This window comes from Pinus tabuliformis, chromosome Q (assembly GCF_031772625.1).
Source record: "Pinus tabuliformis cultivar Carrire ecotype Pingquan chromosome Q, CPIR1, whole genome shotgun sequence".
NCBI classification, from domain to species: Eukaryota; Viridiplantae; Streptophyta; class Pinopsida; order Pinales; family Pinaceae; genus Pinus; species Pinus tabuliformis.
The window spans coordinates 51,795,842-51,820,421 of record NC_142296.1 but is presented as its reverse complement, the minus strand read 5'-3'; the positions used below and the strand labels follow the sequence as shown (position 1 = coordinate 51,820,421).

The 24,580-nt window shown below is 41.5% G+C and overlaps 1 protein-coding gene across 3 annotated transcripts in view; it reads left to right on the top strand.

The window, feature by feature from the left end:
- Window positions 1-24,580, top strand: part of LOC149218261 (uncharacterized) — a 505,532-nt gene that overhangs the window by 238,356 nt on the left and 242,596 nt on the right. For 2 of the 3 annotated variants that reach the window (XM_089383872.1, XM_089383870.1), the window contains one exon: window positions 4,756-4,803. The exons of the other annotated variant lie outside the window; for it this stretch is intronic. In XM_089383872.1, the coding sequence (XP_089239998.1) occupies window positions 4,756-4,803 (48 nt within the window). The remainder of the gene's footprint in view (window positions 1-4,755; window positions 4,804-24,580) is intronic. 3 annotated transcript variants of the gene reach the window in all.

Sequence of the window (24,580 nt, the reverse complement as noted above, 5' to 3'; positions counted from 1 at the left end):
TTTCAGTATTTACATTGTAAATAACTTGTTAAGTAACATAACGAGTAGGTAGGAGTAAATCAAATAAAGTGCATGGAGGGTTTCTAATTAGTAGACTTAGAAACTTCAACATGGTATCAGAGGGTGATTGCAGATCATAGGAGAACTGAGGACATCAGCTGAGTGGAGCAATAGCAGCAGAAAACAACTATCGCGAGGTGACAGAAGCTGTTTCTAGTAGAGCAGCAACAAGGGAAGGGTGACGCAGTGCCTGCATCATCAAGGGTGAGCCAGGAAGAGGCAACGCAGAGGCTAAGGAAGGCAAAGGGAGCCTCATGCAGAAGCTAGGAGGGCTGACACAGTTGGCTGAGGAGGTCGGGTTGCTGGTGCCGGGATTGCGCAGAGCCTAGGAGCTCTCACCTTCAGGTTGTTGGGGTTTAGAAGGTTGTGGGAACATTGCAGAGTGGAGTTGGTGAGGTACTGTAGTCAGAACAGTACCTGACAGAGCAAGGCCAAGAGGAGGGAGTTGCTACCAAGGGTTTCTAGCCGAGAAACCCAGATCAGTGGTGCGGTTGCACAGATGATCAGAGTAGGGGGCATCTCGACATTGGCAAAAGGATCTCCAGGAGGGAAATCGAGACCCAAAGGGAGTTAGATCGAGAACTTCCAGGAGGGAAGTAGAAGAGCATCATGGCACTACACGAAGTAAGAGACCAGGACAGGCTAGACGGAGCGTCGAACTTCGCAGTCTGGAAGGCCAGAATCTTGTCTGTACTTGACAGAAATTGTGTCAAGCACTTCACCTTGAAGACGATAGCTATGCCAATCGACCTAGCTGAGAATGACAGGCATGAGGAGGCAATGGCGAGGGCCAAGATCATCATCCTTGACGGGGTCAAGGACCATGTAGTGCCACACATTGCTGAGGAGGAAATGACATATGAGATGTGGGAGGCCCTAAAGAAATTGTACCAACATACTTCTGTGCAGAGAAGGATGTTACTAGAGAATCAGTTGAGGTAATATCAGATGAATAAGGGAGAACCGATTGACACCTTCCTCAGAGGACTGAATGAGATCAGAGATCAATTGACTGCTATAGAAGCCACGTGTGATCAGGAATTGATGGTGAGGACAACCCTAAATGCAGTTTCAGAAGATTGGGAGGTATTTGTCCAGAGTATACTAGGCAGAGGGACACTTCCACCTTAGGATGAGATGTGGGTGGCTCTTTGCCAAGAAGAGATTAGACGACAGTCAAAGGCAGGAAGTAGCAGTAAGGGGATCAAAGTCAAAGAGGAGGAAGATGTTGCCCTAGCATCTGAGGGAAAGTAAGAAAAGCGGAAGAAGAAGGATCTCTCTAAGATCAAGTGCTTCCATTGTGGGGAGCTGGGTCATTATGCGACTCAGTGTCCAAGGAATAAGAGTAAGGGAGAGTCTTCCGAGACTAAGGTAGCGCCAACAAGGGAAAAGAAGGAAGTGGAGATAGACGATGACTGTGCCATGAGTGCATACGCACCACTTGAGCGAAAGTGGGGAGACATTGAGTTGTAGTCAGGCAAACTACAGGTGATGAGGGGCAGGATCCTCGAGGTACCCAGCCTCTTGGATTAGACCTTGCTATGGGAGCCCCAAAGAGGAGTAGCAGGACTGGCTGATGTGAGTAGAGACAGATGTGGATGGAGTAGCAGAGAGAGCTACAGTGTAAGAGTCCCGAGACAGCGCGAGGCTAGCAGGCTGCAGTAGTGCGAGAGGCATGGGAGTGTTGCACCAGTGCAGGATGGCACAAAGAGATGTGAAATGATGCAAGATGCATGGAGTTGTTGCGACAGCGCAAAGGTCAGAGAGGTAGCAGTTGTCAGCGGCAGAGGGAGCTTCAGCATCAAGAGGGTCTCTAGCCCAACAGAGAGGTCAGAGTTGGGAGATCAGTTACTTACTTCTCAGTAACTGAGTTGTAGTGCAGTAGTGAGCAGCACGATGCAACATGATGAGAGGAGTTGCAGTGCAGATGTAGTGTTGGGAGAAAGGACCAACAACAACACGGATGCAGAGGGACCTGTCGTACAGATGCAACAGTCATAGTGGCAGAACCATGGGAGGCAGTACAAGATACAGCAATGCAAAGGGTGGTGGGCAACAAGCCTAGCATCAGCACAGGGACCGATGCTGGATGATCAGAGTAATACTCAGTGAGGAGTATTGCTAGAGCACAGTCCTTGCTAAGAGGGAGTGTTGATTTGTGGTAGCATCAGATGTGTTCTAGCCACAAAATTTGGTGGAGAGGTTGGGGCACATGAGATCTCCAATACCCAGAAAGGGTTTGGGCAGATTCTAAACAGTTTAGGAGATATTAAAATAATTAATATTTTTAATGGAGTCCCTAAATCTAAACTTAGGGAAATTAAAATATTAATGTGGATTAATATAAAACTATGTTAGAATGGTCCAAAAGACATGGATCAAGCTAGATCTAGTCTTAGTCGTCGATTAGGGACTTAATCTCGGCCGTTGATATGTCAACGAGAAAAGTATAAGAGGAGACTTGAGGGTCACTTGGAGAGTGCACCAGAGTGATCAGTCATTCTATTCTCTAGAGCGGGGTTTGCTAAGAGAGATAGAATCAGTGATCGAAGTTGCAGCTAGGGGGCATTGAGTACAGAGAGACAGAGAGGCAGAGATAGTGCCGGGGGCGCAGCGCAGGAGCCAGAGAGAGTGATGCAGTAGCAGCCAGGGCTCACGCAGGGCCACACAAAGGAAGTCGGGAGCTGCACAATGCTTCAGAGAGGCCAGCGTTGTTGATGCAGAGGGTCGGAAGGCTGACGCAGGGCCTCTTGAGGCTGACGAAGACCCATTCAGGGTGATGCAGGGCCAACACTGGGCAGAGAGAGGCTGACACAGTCCAGAAAGGCAAACGCTGGGGTTTTTGGGGCAGATTGGTGCTGAGGAGTTGCCGGAAGGTTTATCTAGGGTTTCAGCTGGGAAATTTGTCTCAAACTAAGAGGTGTTACTGCTAAGGAAATTCTTTGTTGGGTAAGCCGGATTTGGCACCCAGATTGTACTCTGATATTGCTTAATAAGAAAACCCTCAGATAGCTACACCAGTTTTCCCACATTGGGTTTTTCCGCGGACATTGGTCCAAAAATAACGGTGTCATTTGGTGTGATTGTTTCTGTTTCCTTCAGTTGTTCATATGTAATATGTTGAGCATGCACTAGTGTTTATTTTCAGTATTTACATTGTAAATAACTTGTTGAGTAATGGAACAAGTAGGTAGGAATAAATAAGATAAAGTGCATGGAGGGTTTCTAACTGGTAGACTTAGAAACTTCAACAATACGCTATCCAAGAGATACTTATATGTAGTCCAAAAGGAGCCTTAATATGTTGCTAATGAAGGTCCTAATACGCTGCCCGAAGCAGCCGTTATCCACAGTCCTAAGGGAGCATTCATCCACTATCAATGAAGCAACAAAGGTAGCCCTATAACGCAACAAGGAAATGTCTTATCACAACATTAAGATGCATGTTTGCTGTAGGTCGCTGTGTGATAAACGAAGCTGATATAGACATGCCTTAAGGACTATTTGATAAGCCATAGTTATACAATAAAGGAAAGTGTTGAAGTCTTCTCTTGAGTGTTGCTGCGTTAATGATGTTTATGTAACTGTTTTGAGGACATTTACTTCAGAGTTGCTATGTGCTGGGCCATAGGCCAGAGCATCATAGCAAGGATTTCTTAGTGACTGCGTGGAGGGTTGTTAAATGCTACAACTAGGCCGAGTTTGATGTGGGCAGTTTTAAGGTAAGGGAAAAAGCTGTTTTGGTTGGCTGTAGGTGACAGTTAGTGCAACAACATGATGACAGTATGTACAACACCATGTATAGGTACAACTGTAATGATTGCAGCATAGTGGAGGCAGTATGTACATCAACATGTATGGGTACAACTGTGAGTGGTGCAGCATAGTGCACCATGATGGGTACAACCATGACTGGTTGAATCTTAGTGACAAGAGCAACTTAGTGACTGGATGCAACATAGTGATGGGTGCAGGACGATGATGAGGTGAAGCACAGTGAGGTGTTGTATGGTGATGGAGTCACCTTAGAGGATCTGTTGAAGTAGTCTGCCTTCACCTAAGTTCAGATCAACTACCTCATGTGACATCTTCTTAGAGAAGATCTCTGCTCTAATTTTGATAAGTCAAAATTTTGACTTCTGATGTATATGTAGTATCTCTCTCTGCTAAACTATTGAAGATGATATAAGAAGAATTGATGAAGGGTTTCCCCACATTGGGGTTTGTCCTTGGCTAGCGCCACATCTTGTGTCCTCTTGTCTTGGCTTGTCTTCTGCGATTTATATTTATGTTCTAGCTGCAATTTACTTCAATGCTTATGCGATTGCTAATCTGGAAAAAGATATTAAGCTAACTGTGAAAATTGAAATAAATTGCTTTAGCATAGAACATACCTAAATTGAACACATTTTTTATGACATCAATTTCTAATTAAATTCATCTTCAAATATGAAAGATAAATACTGTGGTATTTATAAAACAAGTGCAAACGTTTGGCCTTGAGTATGTTTATTTTAAAATCACATCACATAGCTTCCATTATATTATCAATATTAACATTGTGTGGTGCAATAAGCATCAAGAATTGAGGGTGGTAGTGTTTTTTTATTTACTCTTTGTTTGGCATTGATTATTATTTTTTGTTTCATTATACTTTGATAATCACATATTAACTTCTTTCATATTGCTTTGAAGGGTATTCGAGCACAATCAACTGGGCGCTCTTTGGTTCTTCTTGATGAAGTAAGTTCCATCAAGTTACTATTGTACATATTCCTATGGGGAAAGATCAAGAAATTATGTCTATGTAGGAAAGAGGTTATGTGGATCATTGGATGCTTATCACATGTTTAAATTTTGATATATTTATTCTAATACTACGGCTCTAATGTTGTGGCTTTTGTTTTTGTTTGATATTTTCTTTTTATGTAACATGAAAATAATGCTTAGACTAGTGTTTTCCATGCTGGATTTTTGTCTCAATTTGTTTTGAGTAAATATTACCTACTTAACAAGAGAAATGGTAATGTATTTTCTAAAATCTTCAAATAGTAGTATAGTTTTGAGTGATAACAATGTAACACAACAAAGAAATATTGGGTGCGCAAGAATTATATAAATGGAAAATCATAAATAGGAATATTTGTTAGAGAACTAAGAATGCTGTTATCTTTAATAAGGAGCGTAGAAATTTATATGCATATATCCAAGTGATCAGGGTTAGAGGCTGGGGTTTAAGAAGGTTAGGGACTATAACCAGAGCCTTCACAATGTTTGTTTTGGAGAATCTTTACAGAACTTGAAGCACTTTGGAGCATGATCTTTAGGGCAAAATATTTTGGAAATCAAGGCACCTATTTTATCTCACAGATGGCAGATTTCCTGAAGGGCTCTTTCTCATGGGACAACACAGGTTTCGGTGTAGAAATAGTTAGAATGTAGATAGAGACTGTTCTAGGAAATTGGGAATGGTAATCTAATATCCTTTTGGGCTGATGCCTAGAATCTTCAATCAGCACAACCTTTAAAGGGCGAGAATGGCTTTACTAGGCTAAGGGAAGCTTTGATGGAAAAAGAATGGATAGCAGTTAAGATATATGCAATAAGAAAGAATGAGGGGAGAAATGTATTTATAAAGACTTCTATCCTAAAACTCCCTCCAAAATAAGTTTTGCTCAGTCAAATCACACATGTTGGGTTTTTTTGGTTGCTGTCTTTGTGTCCGCTGAGCTTGGGTTGGACATGGTAGATTGAGGCCTGTTACCCATGCAAGTGGGCAACCCCTAGGAGAAAATTTTACTCTTGTTATTTCATCTTGCCAGCCAATAGCCTTTTTATGATCTACATATAGCTAGCGTTAGATGCCTCCCATCCATGCTCTGGTCAATGCTTTATTATATCTAGCCCACTTGTCTAATGAAGATGGGTTATCAAACATGAGGTACATTAACCATTTTTGTAATCAAGTGCTTTCATTTAATATTTGAGGTCATTCTAGTATGGATCATAGGTTGAATTGGATGATCTACACTTTTGGTTGTGTTCTTGATCCCATGCTTCACATTGGTGGTTATGACTTGCCCCTAGACCAGTGTGACCCCACTTGAAGCCTTCCTTTTTGCTGTCTAGGAGGGGCACAAATGGGAGGCTATGATTGATATTGGTTGTCCATGATAATCCTTACTTTATATTTTCCATCTCTCCCTTGTATCCACATTCCATTTTTGGGTTGATTGTTAGCTGTAACTAGTATTGATTCCTTTGTGAAAATTTAAACTATTGCAGCAACTAGAAATTATTCCTCTATATGTAAATTAATTAACAATTTATTTGCCCACACAAACAACGAGTAATTCACGATTGCAATTTTTACCAAATTAAATTCTACGAAGGATAAACTAGAAACTGAGAAAGATGCTAGCGCACGTAAAAATTGACACACTTATTTTTGGACAAAAGTCCCCCAAAAAACCCAACTCGGGAAAACTGGTGTAACAACTGAGGGTTTTATTTATTATGCAACCACTTTTGGATGATCTACCACTTTTGGTTGTGTTCTTGATCCCATGCTTCACATTGGTGGTTATGACTTGCCCCTAGACCAGTGTGACCCCACTTGAAGACTTCCTTTTTACTATCTAGGAGGGGCACAAATGGGAGGCTCTGATTGATATTGGTTGTCCATGATAATCCTTACTTTATATTTTCCATTTCTCCCTTGTATCCACATTCCATTTTCGAGTTGATTGTTAGCTGTAACTAGTATTGGCTCCTTTGTGAAAATTTAAATTATTGCAGCAACTGGAAATTATTCTTCTAAATGTAAATTAATTAACAATTTATTTGCCCACACAAACACCGAATAATTCACGATTGCAATTTTCACCAAATTAAATTCTACGGAAGATAAACTGGAAATCGAGAAATATGCTAGCACACACACATAACAAGTGATGCACTTGTTTTTGGACAAAAGTCCCCAAAAAAAACCCAACTTGGGAAATCCAGTGCAACAATTGAGGGTTTTATTTATTATGCAACACTGAAATTATCTGAGTAAAATCTTGTTAAAATTGGCAACTAGGGCCAAACTCCATGTGGGTCACCTCATTCATGGCAGCTGATATTTTTCCTAGATTCCTCTTGTCGAGAGGTGTAGGATTGATCTAAAGGTCATCCGATTTCGACAAGTATTTATGGAGATATGGATTTATTTGTAATTACTTAGCAAATTGTCAAGGTCGGCCAGCAGTTAAGTGTGTGGCACTCTTGCCCAGCGTTGCATATAAATAGAGGAGAGGTTAAGTTATTATTTCAACTCATCTCTTCCTTGTTTCTTGGGTATACAAAGGAAGGAGGATGCAGGTCTCACATGGGAAAGAGGACGCAACTAGGGCAGCATTGGAGGAGGACGCAGTTAGGGCAGCAAGGACGCAGGAAGGTGCAGCAAGTGGTTTAGGCCTGCGTTGACCAGCATATTGCCTCCATTGACTGCGGCCTTGTGTGGGCAGCCTCTCCTAGGCTAGCCGAAGAGCTGAACAAGTCTGCGTTGACTGTTTGAGGGCACATTTATGACAGTGTTGACTGGTTAGGGCTGGCTGCAGTATGTTGTAGCATTCACTGCTGTTTTGACCATCTTACTTTGACTGTTTTGGGCTGCCACTACTTCTGTTGGAGACCGAGTTCTCCTAGGTTGTCTTGAGGACATTTTGGGAGCTGATTGATCCCTTTTGCTATTGTTGTTCAAGGGTTTCATTACTGCTGTTGTAAATCACTGATTAGTGATATTGTACTATCTCTCTCTGCTGAATTATTGAAGATAAAAGAAGATTTGATCAAAGGGTTTCCCCGCATTGGGGTTTGTCCTTGGCTAGCCGCCACATCTGGTGTCTCTTGTCTTGGCTTGTTTTTCGTCGATCTTTTAATGTTCCATCTGCTCTTTACTTTATGTTTATGTGATTGCTAAACAATGGCTAATAAGAAGAAAAAGAAGTAAACTGCTCTAAGCATAAAACATACCATAATTTAACATGGTATCAGAGTTGAGGTGAAGACAAAGACCAAGCAAGAGCAAGAGAAATCACCGAAGAGAAGGTTGGCAAGGCTATCTTAAAGAAATCATGGGGTCTTCAGCACACTTCCCTTCTAAAGACAAATTCCGTTAGAAGTTTGACTATTACGGATGGAGGATGTCTCTCGATCTAACATTAGAAGAGCAGGAAATGTTGGACCATGTGAGAGGCAGGATTGTTGAGCCTCCATCAAATGCATCCGCTGCTACAAGGAACAAGTGGACCAAGGGAGAAGTCAAAGCAAGGAAGATCATCTGGGATTCTATCGACAAGCACCTGGTGGCCTATGTTTTCGAGCTGACCACCTCTAAGGAAATCTACGATAGACTGGTGAGTTTATTTAAAGTTAATGATGCAAATCAAGTTTTGTTCCTTAGAAATAAGCTGAAAGAAATTAAGAAGGGAAAAGATGAGAGTATGCAAGCATATTTCTTAAGGATCACTGAGATCAAGAATGATCTCATATCTATTGGAGAAGTAGTTCCTGATAGGGAAATGACACTCACAACTCTTGGAGGACTGCCACCTGAATGGTATATATTCAGGACTACTCTTCTCAACAATAATGTAATTCCTGGATTTTAGGAATTGATGGCGAGATGTATTCAAGAAGAAACAAGGATGGAAGAGAAATAAATGCCCGCATTTAAAGGCCATCCCTCTGCCTTTTCTTCTCATGCTAAAAGAAGAAACAATTCTGGGGCTAAATCCAAAGGAAAGGCTGGACCGAAGGGTGTAAGAAAAGGACGATGTTACAATTGCAATAAAATGGGCCACTATGTGAGGGAGTGCCCTGATAAAAGGGACTCACACCATGACGATGATCAAAATCACTCTCAAGGCAATCAAAGGAATGGCAGGTCCAATGGCAGAGGTAAAAGAAATGTTGGAAATCAAGGAAGAGGACAACCCTTCAAGAAGGCAAGAAACTTCAGGTATGAATCTAACGTTGTTAACAATAAGCAAGATGAATATTATCTACTAGCGGCCCTCTCTACTGTTGCTCCCTCGGACTCGCTGGGAAATTGGCTTATTGATAGTGGTGCCTCAAGGCACTTCACTGGTTAGAAGGAAGCTCTCTCTAATCTGATAGAGAAGGAGACCAACCTGGAAATTGTTCTTGTGGACAACTCAAAATATCCCGTGAAAGGCGTAGGGAATGTCACTCTTCAATTGAATTAGGGAAATACAATTCATTTACAAGATGTATTATATGTACCTGATCTCAAAAAGAACCTGGTGTCCATTTTGGCAATGGAAGACAAAGGCTACAAGGTGGCCTTCATCGATGGCAAGGTACGTGTATGGAAAAAGAACTTTAAAGATGCTTTTACTCTTGGGTTTCGAGTTGATTCATTATATCAGGTCAGAGGAAGTTCGTTGGGTGTCATGTCTTGTGACACATCTCTTCAGTCCGAACTATGGCATCAGAGGTTTGCTCACCTTCATTATAAAGCTCTACCCGATGCAAGACAAATGGTGACAGGGATGCTCGAGTTCCGAGTAGAGCAAGAAGGTGTATGTCCGGGATGTGCTGAAGGGAAGCTGAAAAGGGGACCATTCCCCTCAAGCCAAAGCGAGAACTTCGATATATTGCAGTTGGTTCACTCAGACATATCTGGTATGATGCCTGTGAACTCCTTGGGAGGATATTTATATTACCTCACTTTTACAGATGATTATTCTTGCAAGACTTGGATATACTTCTTAAAAAAGAAGGATGAAGTGTTCTCCTGGTTTCGTCACTTCAAAGCCTTGATCGAGAATAAAATCGAAAAGAAGATCAAGATCTTAAGGACTAATAATGGGACTGAGTATGAATCCAATGAGTTTCATGACTTTTGCAAAGAGGTTGTCATTAAGAGGGAGACTACTACACCATATACTCTTGAGCAGAATGGGGTGGTGGAAAGGAAGAATCATACGATCGTGGACGCTGTTCGTGCTATGCTCCATGATCAAAGACTTCTGAAGTTTCTATGGGCTGAAGTTGCAAATACCGCCGTATATGTACAAAACCGATGCCCTCATCAAGCATTGGGTTCCAAGACTCCCAAAGAGATGTTCACTGGTAAGAAACCTGACGTATCTCGTTTTAGAATTTTTGAAAGTCTTGTATATTTTCATGTGCCGAAGGAGAAAAGGAATAAATTGGGTGCATCTGGAAAGAAAGGAATCTTCGTGGGCTATAGTGAAAATACTAAGGGCTATAGAATCTATGTGGTTGGTCAAAGGGAAGTCGAGATTAGCCATGATGTCACATTTGACGAAGATATGGCTCTTAGCAAAATTGACAATCTTCCTACTTTAAGGGGATTTAAAGAAGCTGACACCAGGGAACCGAAGGAAAAGGAAGATGAGACGATGCCCGATGTGGGAGAACCTATGGATCCTATTGATCCCCATTTGGAAGAGCACTCCTCTTCTAGGAAGAGGCCTTCATGGATTAGGGGGACACTTGATGATGCGGAAGGGCACGTTGCACCCAGGGGGACCTTCTGGGAAAGTAAGAAGCTGACCAGGGATCAGGGATCAGGGATACTTGACCAAAATGAGCCTTCATCATTCACAAAAGCTGTCAAGCATCAAGTATGGAAGGATGCTAAGACTGAGGAATATGAGTCCATCATGAAAAATGATGTCTGGGATGTGGTCTCCAGACCCCAAGACAAAGCAGTTGTCACCTCGAAATGGCTTTACAAGATAAAGCATGCAGTTGATGGAAGTGCGGAAAAGTATAAGGCTCGTTTTGTCGCTCGTGGCTTCTCTCAGAAGGAAGGTATAGACTATGACGAGATATTTGCACCTGTTGCCCGATATACCACCATTTGCTCGATCATAGCCCTTGCTGCTTCGCAAGGATGGAACCTACATCAGATGGATGTCAAGACTGCGTTCTTGCATGGTTCGATCAAAGAGGAAGTCTATGTGGAGCAACCCGAAGGATTTGAGATTCATGATCGAGAATCTCATGTGTGTAGGTTGAAGAAGGCCCTCTATGGGCTGAAGCAAGCACCCTGAGCATGGTATGAGAGGGTCGATAGCTACTTGATGAAGCTGGGGTTCACTAGGAGTGAAGCTGACCCTAACCTTTACTTTAAGGTTGAAGATGACAATCCTCTCATACTGGTGTTGTACATTGATGACCTCTTTCTAACAGGGGCAGACCCTCTCATTCACAAATGTAAGAGGGAGTTGGCTTCTGCGTTTGAGATGAAGGACCGAGGACTAGAAGTCTGGCAAAAGCCAGGGGAGATTTTCCTATCTCAAGGAAAATATGTGGTGAAGATATTGGAGAGATTCGGTATGGTGGACCGCAAGCTCGTAACTACCCCGATAGAGATTGACTTCAAGAAGGTAAGCGGTAGTGCTGCCAGACTTGTTTTACGAAATGCTACCGAGTATCGTCAACTCGTCGGAGCATTGATGTTCTTGGTGAACTCCCGTCCGGATATATGCTTTGTAGTCAACACGTTGAGTCAACATATGGTTGAGCCTCACCACACACATTGGATTGGTGCCAAGAATCTGTTGAGATATCTTTGTGGCACAATCACTCATGGGTTGAGATACACGTCGGAGATGTGAGATTACTTGGATATACCGATGTTGATGGGCAGGCAGTGTGGTGGACCGAAAGAGCACTTTTGGGTGTTGTTTCTCTTTGGGATCTGCCTCGATATCCTGGATGAGCAAGAAGCAGAAGTCAGTGGCTTTGAGCACCACCAAGGCAGAGTATATTGCTGCTAGTATGGCCTCTTGTGAGGTGGTCTGGTTGCGAAAACTCTTCAGTGAGCTGTTTGGATTTACATTGGATACCACCGTGATCCTGTGTGACAACCAGCGCGGGATTTGTTTATCAGAGAATCCTGTATTTCATGATCGCTGCAAGCATATTGATATTAGGTACCACTATATTCAGGATATGGTGCAACAGGGAGCAATAAGGCTCCAATATATCGGTACAGATGAACAAGTCGCCGACATTTTAACGAAGCCCCTGGGAAAGGTCAAATTCTTGACTTTCCAAGAACAACTTGGTGTCATTCAGAGACCCTCTTATGAGGGTCGAGTATGATATATTGAGCTCTGGGAGCTCCAGGGGGCGTGGGGTACTTCTTGGAGCGACATGCGACCACAGGGCGACTCACCATCCCCTAGTGGTGCATTATGTACAGGGTGAAAGGTTCAACCTTCCCCTGTGACACCCCGTGGTGACTGTAGGACAAGATGATTAGCTCTCCTATGGGCTAGGATGATTAGTTCTCTGTGGCAACTGTGGAAGAGGATGATTAGTTCTCCTGTTGAGGCATCCTACCCATGCAGTCTGGGACTCATGGGAAGTACCTCTCATCTGGTCATTGAGCAGGGAAATGGGGTTAGGGACCATAGTAGTACTATCGATGGACACATCATTGTATCTACCGTACTCCCTATGCTAGGATGACCTCCATTGATATGGGATCAATGACACTGATCTGGGATCAGTGAGAGTGGTATGACACACTCTGAGACTAACTTCGGGTCAGTGGAGGATGGTATGATACATCCTCGATCATATCTTCTTCTTCATAGTTTGAGCAGAGTAGGGCCAAGCCATGCAAGGCAGTGTGCATTTGATGGCTGGGATAGTAGTGACGGTCAGACAGATTGCAGATGGATTTCTCCCTAGTTGAAAGGGAGTGTTAAAATTGGCAACTAGGGCCAAACTCCATGTGGGTCACCTCATTCATGGCAGCTAATATTTTTCCTAGATTCCTCTTGTCGAGAGGTGTAGGATTGATCTAAAGATCATCCGATTCGGACAAGTATTTATGGACATATGAATTTATTTGTAATTACTTGGCAAATTGTCAAGGTCGGCCAACAGTTAATTTAGTGACACTCTTGCCTAGCGTTGCATAGAAATAGAGGAGAGGTTGAGTCATTATTGCAACTCATCTCATCCTCTCATCTCTTCCTTGTCTCTTGGGTATACAAAGGAAGGAGGACGCAAATCTCACATGGGAAAGAGGACGCAGCTAGGGCAGCATTGGAGGAGGACGCAGTTAGGGCAGCAAGGATGCAGGAAGGTGCAGCAAGTGGTTTAGGCCTGCGTTGACCAACATATTGCCTCCATTGACTGCGACCTTGTGTGGGTAGCCTCTCCTAGGCTAGCCGAAGAGCTGAACAAGTCTGCATTGACTGTTTGAGGGCACATTTATGACAACGTTGACTAGTTAGGGCTGGCTGTAGTATGTTGTAGCATTCACTGCTGTTTTGACCATCTTACTTTGACTGTTTTGGGCTGCCACTACTTTTGTTGGAGACCGAGTTCTCCTAGGTTGTCTTGAGGACATTTTGGGAGCTGATTGATCCCTTTTGCTATTGCTGTTCAAGGGTTTCATTACTGTTGTTGTAAATCATTTGTCACACAGAATAAGTCGATCTTGCGGACAAGATAGACCTTCCTAGAATCTAAAGAAGACCTAATGACAAGCAAACCAATCACACACTATCTTTCTCTAAATATGCTTTTGTAATCAAAGGCAAACAAGTGTTTTAGGCCTACCTTAGGTCCAACGCAAGTTTGTGGATGCCCTCGCTCCTTCGATCCAGATGAGCTCCTTTGTCGCGAATCTGCAAACACAAACAAGCAAACAAATTAAATAGCACCTGAAAAGCCAATATCATAAAACATATTTAACATGAAAGTCAAGGAATTCATGAAACAAATAACATGAGACCATTTGTTGAGAAAAATGAGTTTGATTGTATTAATTCAAAAGAAGAAGAACTTTACAACCTGTGCCTTGACGCTGTACAAGCTCCTCCCAGGGTCTAGCAAGAAGTCTCCTCTACTTTGACAAGTTTCACTCTCTTCCCAATGAAGCCAAAAAAGTATGTGATCTCTCCTCTTAAGCTCAACTAGGAAGTCTTAATTTCACCAGCATTTACCCTAAAAAATGTTCAGCTTCTAACCTCCCCAGCAACCAGCCCAATGCCTGAATTTATAGTGCAATGGAGGGAAGTTACTAGGTCCTCCTTCAAAGGGATAAAGCCCTCCTTCAAAGGGATAGCTTCTCTCATCAAGGGATTAGCTCCTTCTCTTTTGGGATGCATGAACCACCTAAGAGCGACCAATCCACGTCAAAATTCCTTCTAGAATCATCTAGAATTAACCCAAAGTGAGTTTTTTAGAATAAACTTGCGCCTTTTTAACTTTCACAGGGGTCCGCACCCACACCTTTAGGGACAGAGCGGGCAGGTCCGCAGTTTTTGTAAACAGAAGGTGCGGGACCGCAGGCAATAGTGAGAGAAAGTGCGGAACTAGAGTTTTATTGATTTTCAATGTCTTTCCCTCAATTTCAAAGCTTGACTTGAAGAGCTGAGGCCTGAGACTTGCTTAGGAGGACAGTACAAGTGATGATAGATCCATACTGACTGCAAATAATCATGGTGACGATATTTTTGTGTAACATCATTGATTAGTGATATTGTACTATCTCTATCTCTCTACTGAATTATTGAAGATAAAAGAAGATTTGATCAAAGGGTTTCCCCGCATTAGGGTTTGTCCCTGGTTAGCCGCCATATTTGGTGTCTCTTGTCTTGGCTTGATTTTTGTCGATCTTTTAATGTTCTATCTACACTTTACTTTATGTTTATGTGATTGCTAAACAGTGGCTAATAAGAAGAAAAACAATTAAACTACTCTAAGCATAGAACTTACCATAATTTAAAAAATCTGGATGTTGAAAACTGGCCATCCTGTAGAGAAAGTACTGGCAAAGAATATGAGGGAAATTACCCTCTCTGAGCAATCCCGACACTTGACTGCCACTGAAAATCTAGTCGTCCAACTTGGCCTGTGCAGGCTTTGCGTCACTCTGGAGCTACTTGCCACACGTGTTGCCTGAATCCATTGCCAATCTAGCCATCCCGCTTGCTGCTAACTGGGAAAATGCTTCTCTGGCACTCTGGAAACTCTTCACGGCCTCTGGAACTGAAAATGTCCTCCTCTCCAGCAAAATCAAACTGCTCACTTGAAGGTCTACGCTACCTCTGTGCAGCCTCTTGGAAAAAATCTTGGCCTCTCTGCAAAGTACTCACCGGATTTGGAAAATCTCCCTCCGGCCTCTCTATCTCTGCTTCCCTTCTGAAGCTCGAACTCTACTGGCAACAACTGCTCTTTGGAAAAATCGCTCTCTAAGCAAATCGATCTCTTGTGTGTGTATTCTCCATCTACCCATAGACTTCTTCTCATAATCTTCTGTTGGGACTCCAACGACCAAGATTAAATCTTAATCGATGGCTAAGATTATTTCACTGTCAATCCATGTCAGTTTCTAGATGATTCACACCTTACCTCAATAAATTCTAATTAATTAACCCTGTTGTTGCACAGAATGTTTAGGCACTGCGACAACGACTCAGATCAGGGGCTGTCACCCTGATCCCCAATCTCTCCATTTAAGCTGTTTCCCTACAGCAAGCTAAGGGGGGTAGACCCTATGGAAAAATGGAATGAAGAAGAACAAGTTGGGAACCAACCAGTGCGGGAGACATAGTGAAGTGATCAAGTACTTGATTAAGATTTAGCAAGACTTATAGGATTTGATTAGATTTTAAATGATTGATACCAGTGCCTTATGGAGTCAACGATCTTGCTAGGGAAATTAAGACCAAGTAATCGATTAGCAACTGCTGCTTAGATGAATGACTTATCTTATATGAAATGTAATTCCTAAAACTAATGTGAGATGCAAGAATCTTGGTTAATTTTAGTTAAATGTCTATTTAAATGTGAATCCTTCAATCTTTTCTATGTTGAGCTTGATTTCGTAGTAATTGGCAGAGAGAAGATAAGGAGAAGCACACTAAGGTGTGATTAACAATACCTCTCCTGAAATTCTAACATACCCGATGCCTCTGGTGCTGCTGAGAGCTGTGGCTTTGACGACTGCAAGGTCACCGTTTTAAGTACTATTAAAACAAGCTTCTCAAGCAAAGATTGATGGATACCTATCTCTCTATCGACCAAGCTTATGCTTGGAAGTAAATTTTATTTATGCAAAACTAACTTATATGCAAATGCACCAGATGATGAGAAGATGAGATGAAGTTAGATTCAAGGATGAAAAGATGCTTATGTCGCAGAAACTTCCAATACCCAAATGAAATGTTCGCTTTATTAAATGAAGACTCAAAATTAAACCCTTGAAGATATTACAATTAGAACACAAGCTTATTTCAAATCTTTTTGATACAGTTATAGCTCAAAGAGAACAAAAACTTCTTTGCAATTAATATCAACAGATGCTCAAAAAATACTCAGTTTATGAAACAAAGGATATGCATTTTATCACAATTCCATGACAGAGTACTTAATTTTCAGAAATTAATTTTTAGGACAGCAGTAAGAAAAACTTTATGACAGCAGCAATATGACAATGAAAACAATAAGTTATCAATGATATCTTTACGCCAAAAGTTTACCGAAATTTTTCCAAACTTGGCCACATGAATTATAAAAATTTTTCAGCTTGTTATGATGTAATTTCTGGAATTATATCAGATCTGATATACTTATTACAGCCAGCAATTAAAACATGAAATAAGCCTAATGATGAATGCCCAACTCAAGAAATTAATCCCTTAATGTATTAATTTTAGGCTAACCCACATGAAATTTTTCCACTGTTAGACTTTAGAAACAAAATTATTCAGAGATAACAGTGACCCAAAATATAGATCTAGGCCAAATTCTTGATATACATCAAACATAAATGACTTATTAATATATTTAGCAATTTTTTAGTTAATTTCAAACCATTTAAATGTGTTTTTCAGCACTATTAGAAAGGTATATGACTGTTGTAGCAAACAGTGAGGAAAAAGATGGTTTAAAGAGCAAACCCTTAGGCCCTAGACCTTGAGGATCACTTGTCCAAGTTGCCAAAAAAAAATTCAATATCTGAAACACTTTTTTACCAAATTTTCTGCAAAAACCCACCAATGATTAGTTTCAAAAAATCAAATATTTAGATCAGAAATGGAGCAAGGGAATTTAGGGCCAATGAGAGCTAGCACTAGGCCCAATAGGAATAGTGTTGGGCTAGGAGAAGGCAGATCTGGGCTTAGGAGCCCAAAACTTGAAACCCTTGTTCTAAAAAAAATTATTTTGCTTTAGATTTTCAGATTTATTGCAAAATCTTTAATGGATGGCCTTGTAAAAAGATTTGGGATAAGATATTGCCCTCCAAGGCCTAGATCTGTTTCAAAACTCCCAGATCTGCTTGAAAAATATCAGATCTGAAGATTTACTTGGTTGATTTCTCAGATCTATTCCTGCAAACAATCTTTGAGCCCAGATCTTGCCCTCCAGGGTCTAGATCTAGCTTAGATCTGAAGATTTACTTGGATGAATTCTCAGATCTATTCCTGCAAACAATATTTGAGCCCATATCTTGCCCTCCAGGGTCTAGATCTAGCTCAGATTTGAAGATTTACTTAGTTGATTTCTCAGATCTATTCCTGCAAACAATCTTTGAGCCTAGATCTTGTCTTCCAGGGTTTAGATCCAGCTCAGATTTGAAGATTTTCTTGGATGATTTCTCAGATCTATTTCTGCACAATTTTTTAGCCCAGATCTTGCCCTCTAGGGTCTAGATCTAGCTTAGATCTGAAGATTTTCTTGGCTGATTTCTCAGATCTATTTCTGCATAAGTGAAAGGAGAAAAACCCAATACCCAATATGTACAAAAATAGAAAAAATCCAAAAAACCCAAGTGTTAAAATTCAAAATTATGTTACAAAATTTCAGATCTACACAAGTAAATAACAAATCTATATAAATAATTCACAAATCTATACAAATAATTTACAAATCTATTAGATGTGAGGAGTATGAGTCCAACTCTGCTCTCAAATCTGATAATCTAAGGCTCTTAATAGCCAGATCTATCAAAATTTCCACAAAATATTTAAAAGATTTTGAAATTTTAGAGAGGTTCTAGCCCAAAAACACCCTGCAGAAAATAAGATTATCGTTAGATAAATCCTGAGGTTTATATAAAGTAGGCTCTTTAGAAAATATGTGTTGAGAGTTGGCTAGTCCAACCGAAGACTATCCCCAAATGTTCAATGAGAACCTGAGAGATCTTCTGCAAACACTAGATCAACCATCAAATCAAGTAGAGAAATAGAACAACAATAAAATTCTGAAGAAATATGGATACCTGCTACTTCAATCAAAATTAAAAATGTTACCATAGATCCAACAAATTTAATAAGATACATGTATTCAGATTATTCTAAGAGAGCTATTGATTGGTAGTTTTCACATAATATTAAGCAGAAATTAAAACAATGTTATTATAAATTCATGAAGAGGAACACTACAACAAGAGAGCTTGAGAGCTTAATACACGATCCAGAGATCGGATCAGCTGACTGACAAATGACCTCCTATTTAAAGATAAATTCTCCAACGGCTAGTTCGAGTGATCCTTGTCAAAGCAATCTTGACCGTTGATGAGGATCAAAATTTCTTTTAATCTCATCTTTCGAAATTTTAAATTATTGAGGAAATTCGAATTTTTCAATTAAATGCATTTTAATTAATTCAAAAATTAAATTTTTGAATTAATTTCCTCAAAATTTAGACTTTGACTTAACCCTAGGGACTAAAGGATTAAATTTTAGCAAAATAATTGATTTACCTTAGTCCCTGGACCTCTTAAACTTCAATTTTTTTAAGGACCAATGAATTTTGTCTTTGGAGAATTTAATTTTACCTAGGGCTTAGAATTAATCAAATTTCTGGCTTAGGATTTTAATTAATTTTGGCCAGAAAATTTAATTAATTAACCTATGAGGGGATAAATTATTTTTCTAACCCTCAAGAGACTTTACATAATGATTTCATCTTTTTTATATCTTAAGGGGGAAACCCATTTGCAAAAGACCCTCACAGACTACCTAATTCTGTGACACAAATACAATCTAGCAGATCAAACAATTTGTAATAAAATAACCTAACCAAATAGTTAGGATTATTCCCAAATCACTTTTACATAGACTCGATTTAGAACACTAGGATTCCCCTAAGATCCTAGTGACAATCCATTACGACTTTGGGGTAAGGCTGAAGGAAAACTTTGCCGACCATCCGAGAATGGATCGGTGAGGCAAAAACCTCCCAGAATGTAGATCGTCACTAGGAAAGTAGGTTTACCTAGGTGATTGCATACACAACATGGATATGCTAAGATTATTTACATTATACACATGCAGACTGGGTTTACATTATAAGATGATGATCAAGCTAATGATGATAGCTGGACGGCACAAACACATCAATCAATCACTATCCCTTTTGTGAAAAAAGGGGGTGTATTGCTATGGATCGTTGACACGTAGTGGTCAACATCTGACTCTACTTGGGGACATGTTGCTGCACTGGAGGAATGTGAGAATCTAGAATACAGAAGATGCTCAAAAAAATACTCAGTTTATGAAACAAAGGATATGCATTTTATCACAATTCCATGACAGAGTATTTAATTTTCAGAAATTAATTTTTAGGACAGCAGTAAGAAAAACTTCATGACAGCAGCAATATGACAATGAAAACAGTAAAGCTATCAATGATATCTTTATGCCAAAAATTTACCGAAAATTCCAAACTTGCCCACATGAATTATAAAAAAATTTCAGCCTGTTGTGATGTGATTTATGGAATTATATCAGATCTGATATACTTATTACAGCCAACAATTAAAACATGAAATAAGCGTAATGATGAATGCCCAACTCAAAAAATTAATTTCTTAATGTATTAGAAAACTTAGGAGTTGATTTTAGGCTAACCCACATGAAATTTTTCCACTGTTATATTTCAGACTTCAGAAAAGAATTATTCAGAGATAACAGTGACCTAAAATGTAGATCTAGACCAAATTCTTGATACACATTAAACATAAATGACTTATTAATGTATTTAACAATTTTTTAGTTAATTTCAAATCACTTAGATGTGTTTTTCACCACTATTAGAAAGGTATATGACTGCTGTAGCAAATAGTGAGGTAAAAGATGGTTTAGAGATCAAACCCTTAGGCCCTAGGCCTTGAAGATCACTTGCCCAAGTTGCCAAAAAAATTTCAATATCTGAAACACAAATTTTTACCAATTTTTTTGCAAAAACCCACCAATGATTAGCTTAAAAAAATCAAATATTCAGATCGGAAATGAAGCAAGGGAATATAGGCCCAATGAGAGCTAGCACTAGGCCCAATAAAACTAGCGTTGGGCTAGGAGAAGACAGATCTGGGCTTAAGAGCCCCAAAACTTGAAACCCTTGTTCTGAAAAATTTTATTTTGCTTCAGATTTTCAGATTTATTGCAAAATCTTTAATGGATGGCCTTGTAAAAAGATTTGGGTTAAGATATTGCCCTCCAAGGCCTAGATCTGTCTCAAAATCCCCAGATCTGCTTGAAAAATCTTAGATTTGAAGATTTGCTTGGTTGATTTCTCAGATCTATTCCTACAAACAATCTTTGAGCCCAGATCCTGCCCTCCAGGGTCTAGATCTAGCTTAGATATGAAGTTTTACTTCGCTGATTTCTCAAATCTCTTCTTGACGAAGAGCTGTCCACAGTTCTTCCCAATACAGAAGACTCGTCATGCCCAGTATTGTTGATTGGGGTAGCATCGGATGTGCTCTAGCCATGAAAATTGGTGGAGAGGCTAAGACACATGAGATCTCCAATACTTAGAAAGGGTTTGGACAGATTCTAAATAGCTTGGGACATATTAAAATAATTAATATTTTTAATGGAGTCCCTAAGTATAAACTTAGGGAAAATAAAATATTAATGTGAATTAATATAAAATTGTGTTAGAATGGTTCAAAAGTCATGGATCAATCCAGATCTAATCTTAGCCGTTGATTAGGGACTTAATCTTGACCGTTGATTTGTCAACAAGAGAAGTATAAGACGAGGCTTGAGGGTCACTCTGAAAACACACCAAGAGATCAAGATTTCGACTTTCTGGGGTTGGGTTTGTTGAAAAAGTTGAGAGAGTGATCAGAGTTGCAGCGAAGGGGCAGTGAATATAGAAGTAGAGAGACAGAGAGATAGTACTGGGAGGATCAGTGCAAAAGCTGGAGATAGGGATGCAGAAGCAGCCAAAGGTTCACGTAGAGCCAGCCAGGGCTCATGCAGAGGTAGTCAGATGTTGCGCAGTGCCTTAGAGGGCCAGCGTGGGTGACGCAGAGAGCCAGAGGACTGACACAGTGCCTCAAGAGTGACGTTGGGCTAACGTTGTGCCCGAGAGAGGCTGACGCAGTCCCTAGAGGCTGACGCAGGGGTTTCGTGGGGCAGATTGGAGCTGTGGAGCTGCCAGAGTGTTTATCCGGTGTTTCAGCTGGAATATCTGCTTCCGAGTAAAGAGGTGCTATTGTCGAGATTTTTCTCTGTTGGGTGAGCCATATTTGGCACCCAAATTGTATTCTGAAACTGCTTAATAAATCAAACCCTCAAATAGCTGTGCCGGTTTTCTCGCATTGGGATTTTCCAGGGACATTGGTTCGAAAACAATGGTGTCACTTGTGTGCTTGTTTTTTTTCCTTCAGTTGATGATCTGTAATGTGTTGAGCATGTACTTGTATTTATTTTCAGTATTTATATGGTAAATAACTTGTTAATTAATTAGAACAAGTAGGTAGAAATAAATCAGAAAGTACATGAAGGGTTTCTAACGGGTTAGACTTAAAAATTCCAACATGGTATCAGAGCGTGGTTGTAGATCACAGGAGAACTGAGGACATCAGCTGAACAGAGAAGCGGCAATAGAAAATAACTGTCCCGAGTGACAGATGCTGTTCCTAGTAGAGTAGCAACAAGGAAGGGGTGACGCAGTGCCTGTGTCATCAAGATTGAGCCAGGAAGAGGCAGTGTAGAGCTGAGGGTGGCAAAGGTAGGCTCACGCAGAGCCATGCATAGGCCAGGAGGGTTGACGCAGTTCGCTGAGGAGGTTGATTTTCCAGTGCCGGGATTGCACAAAGCCTAGGAGCTTTAACCTTCAGTTTGCTGGGGTTTAGGAGGCTGTGGGTAAATTGCAAAGTGGAGCTGGTGGAGTACTGTAGTCAAAACAATACCTAACAGGGCAAGGCCAAGGAGGAGGGAGTTGGTATCGAGGGTTTCTAGCCAAGAAATCCAAATCAGTGGTGTAGTGACACTAAGGATCAGAGTGGGGGCATCTCAACATTGGCAAAAGGCTTTCCAGGAGGGAAATTGAGGCTTAGAGGGAGTCATACCGAGAACTTCCAGGAGGGAAGTAGAGGAGCAACGAGATGGCAGTGAACGGGGTAAGAGACCAGGACAGACTGGACGGAGTCTCAAACTTCGTAGTCTGGAAGGCTAAAATCCTATCTGTTCTAGATAAGAATCATGTCAAGCACTTCGCCTCGAGGACGATAGTTATCCTAGTTGACCTGGCTGATAACGACAAGTACAAGGAGGCAATTGCGAAGGCCAAGAGCATCATCCTTGACAGGGTCAAAGACCATGTAGTACCACATATTACCGAAAAGGAAATGACAAATGAGATGTGGGAGGCCCTAAAGAAATTGTACCAGCATACTTCTGCGCAGAGAAGGATGTTACTAGAAAATCAACTGCGATCATACCAGATGCAGAAGGGAGAACAGTTCGACCCCTTCCTTCGTTGATTGAAGGAGATTCGGGATTAGCTGACTTCCATAGGTGCCACGCCGGATCAAGAATTGATAGTGAGAATAGCCTTGAACGCAGTCTCAGAAGACTGGGAGGTGTTTGTCCAGAGCATACTGGGCAGGGCGACCCTTCCAGATTGGGAAGAAATGTGGGCTGCTCTTCGCCAAGAAGAGATCAGAAGGCTGAGCAAGGCGGGAAGCTGCGACAAGGGGATCAAAATCAAGAAAGGTGAGGAGGAGGATGCTGCCCTGGCATCTGAGAGAAAGCAGGGGAAACAGAAGAAGAAGGACCTCTCCAAGGTTAAATGCTTCCATTGTGAGGAGCTGGGTCATTATGCGACCCAGTGTCCAAGGAAGAAGAGTAAAGGAGAGGCCTCCAGGACCAAGGCAGTGCCAGCAAGGGCAAAGAAGGAAGTGGAGACAGACGATGACTACGCCATTAGTGCTCATGTTCCACTTCAGAAGAAGTGGGGAGACATCGCGCCGTGGTCAGGCGGACTACAGGCGATGAGGGGTAGGATCCTCGAGGTACCCAGCCTCTTGGGTTAGATTGTGCTCCGGGAGCCCCGAAGAGGAGTAACAATACTGGCGATGTTAGTAGAGACGGATGCAGATGGAGCGACAGAGGGAACTACAGTGCAGGATTCCCAGGATAGCGTGAGGCTAGCAGGCTGCAACAGTGCGAGAGGCAAGGGAGTGTTGCACAAGTGCAAGATGGCACAGAGAGGTGTGCGATGGTGCAAGATGCATGGAGTTGTTGCAGCAGCGCAGAGGTCAGAGAGGGAGCACTTGTCAGTGATAGAGGGAGCTTCAGCATCTGGAGTGTTTCTAGCTTGATGGAGATGTCAGAGTTGGGAGATCAGTTACTTACTTCTCAGTAACTGAGTTGCAATGCAACATTTAGCAGTGGTAGTGCTATGAGCAGCACGATGCAACATGATGAGAGGGGTTGCAATGCAGATGTAGCAGTGGCAGTGGCAGGGCCATGGGCAGCAGCGCAGATGCAGAGGGAGTTGTAGTACAGATGCAGCAGTGGCAGTGATAGGGCCATGGGTAGCAGTACAGGATGCAGAAGCGCAGATGACGGGCAACAGGCCTAACATCAACACAGGGACCAATGCTGGATGATCAGGGTGATATTCAGTGAGGAGTTCTGCTAGAGCACAGTCCTCGCTAAGAGGGAGTGTTGATTTGGGGTAGCATCGGATGTGCTCTAGCCACGAAAATTGGTGGAGAGGCTAAGGCACATGAGATCTCCAATACCCAGAAAGGGTTTGGGCAGATTCTAAACAATTTGGGAGATATTAAAATAATTAATATTTTTAATGGAGTCCTTAAGTCTAAACTTAGGGAAAATAAAATATTAAAGTGAATTAATATAAAACTATGTTAGAATGGTCCAAAAGTCATGGATCAAGCCAGATCTAATCTCAGCCGTTGATTAGGGACTTAAGCTCTGCCGTTGATTTGTCAACGAGAAAAGTATAAGAGGAGGCTTGAGGGTCACTTGGAGAACACACCAAGAGATCAAGATTTCAACTTTCTAGGGCTGTGTTTGCTAAGAAAGTTGAGAGTGTGATCAGAGTTACAGCTGAGGGTTAGTGAATACAGAAGCAGAGAAGCAGAGATAGCACCAGGAGGATCAATGCCGTAGCTGTAGAGAGGGACGCAGAAGCAGCCAAGGGTTCATGCAGAGCTAGCTAGGCCTCACGCAGAGGCAACCAG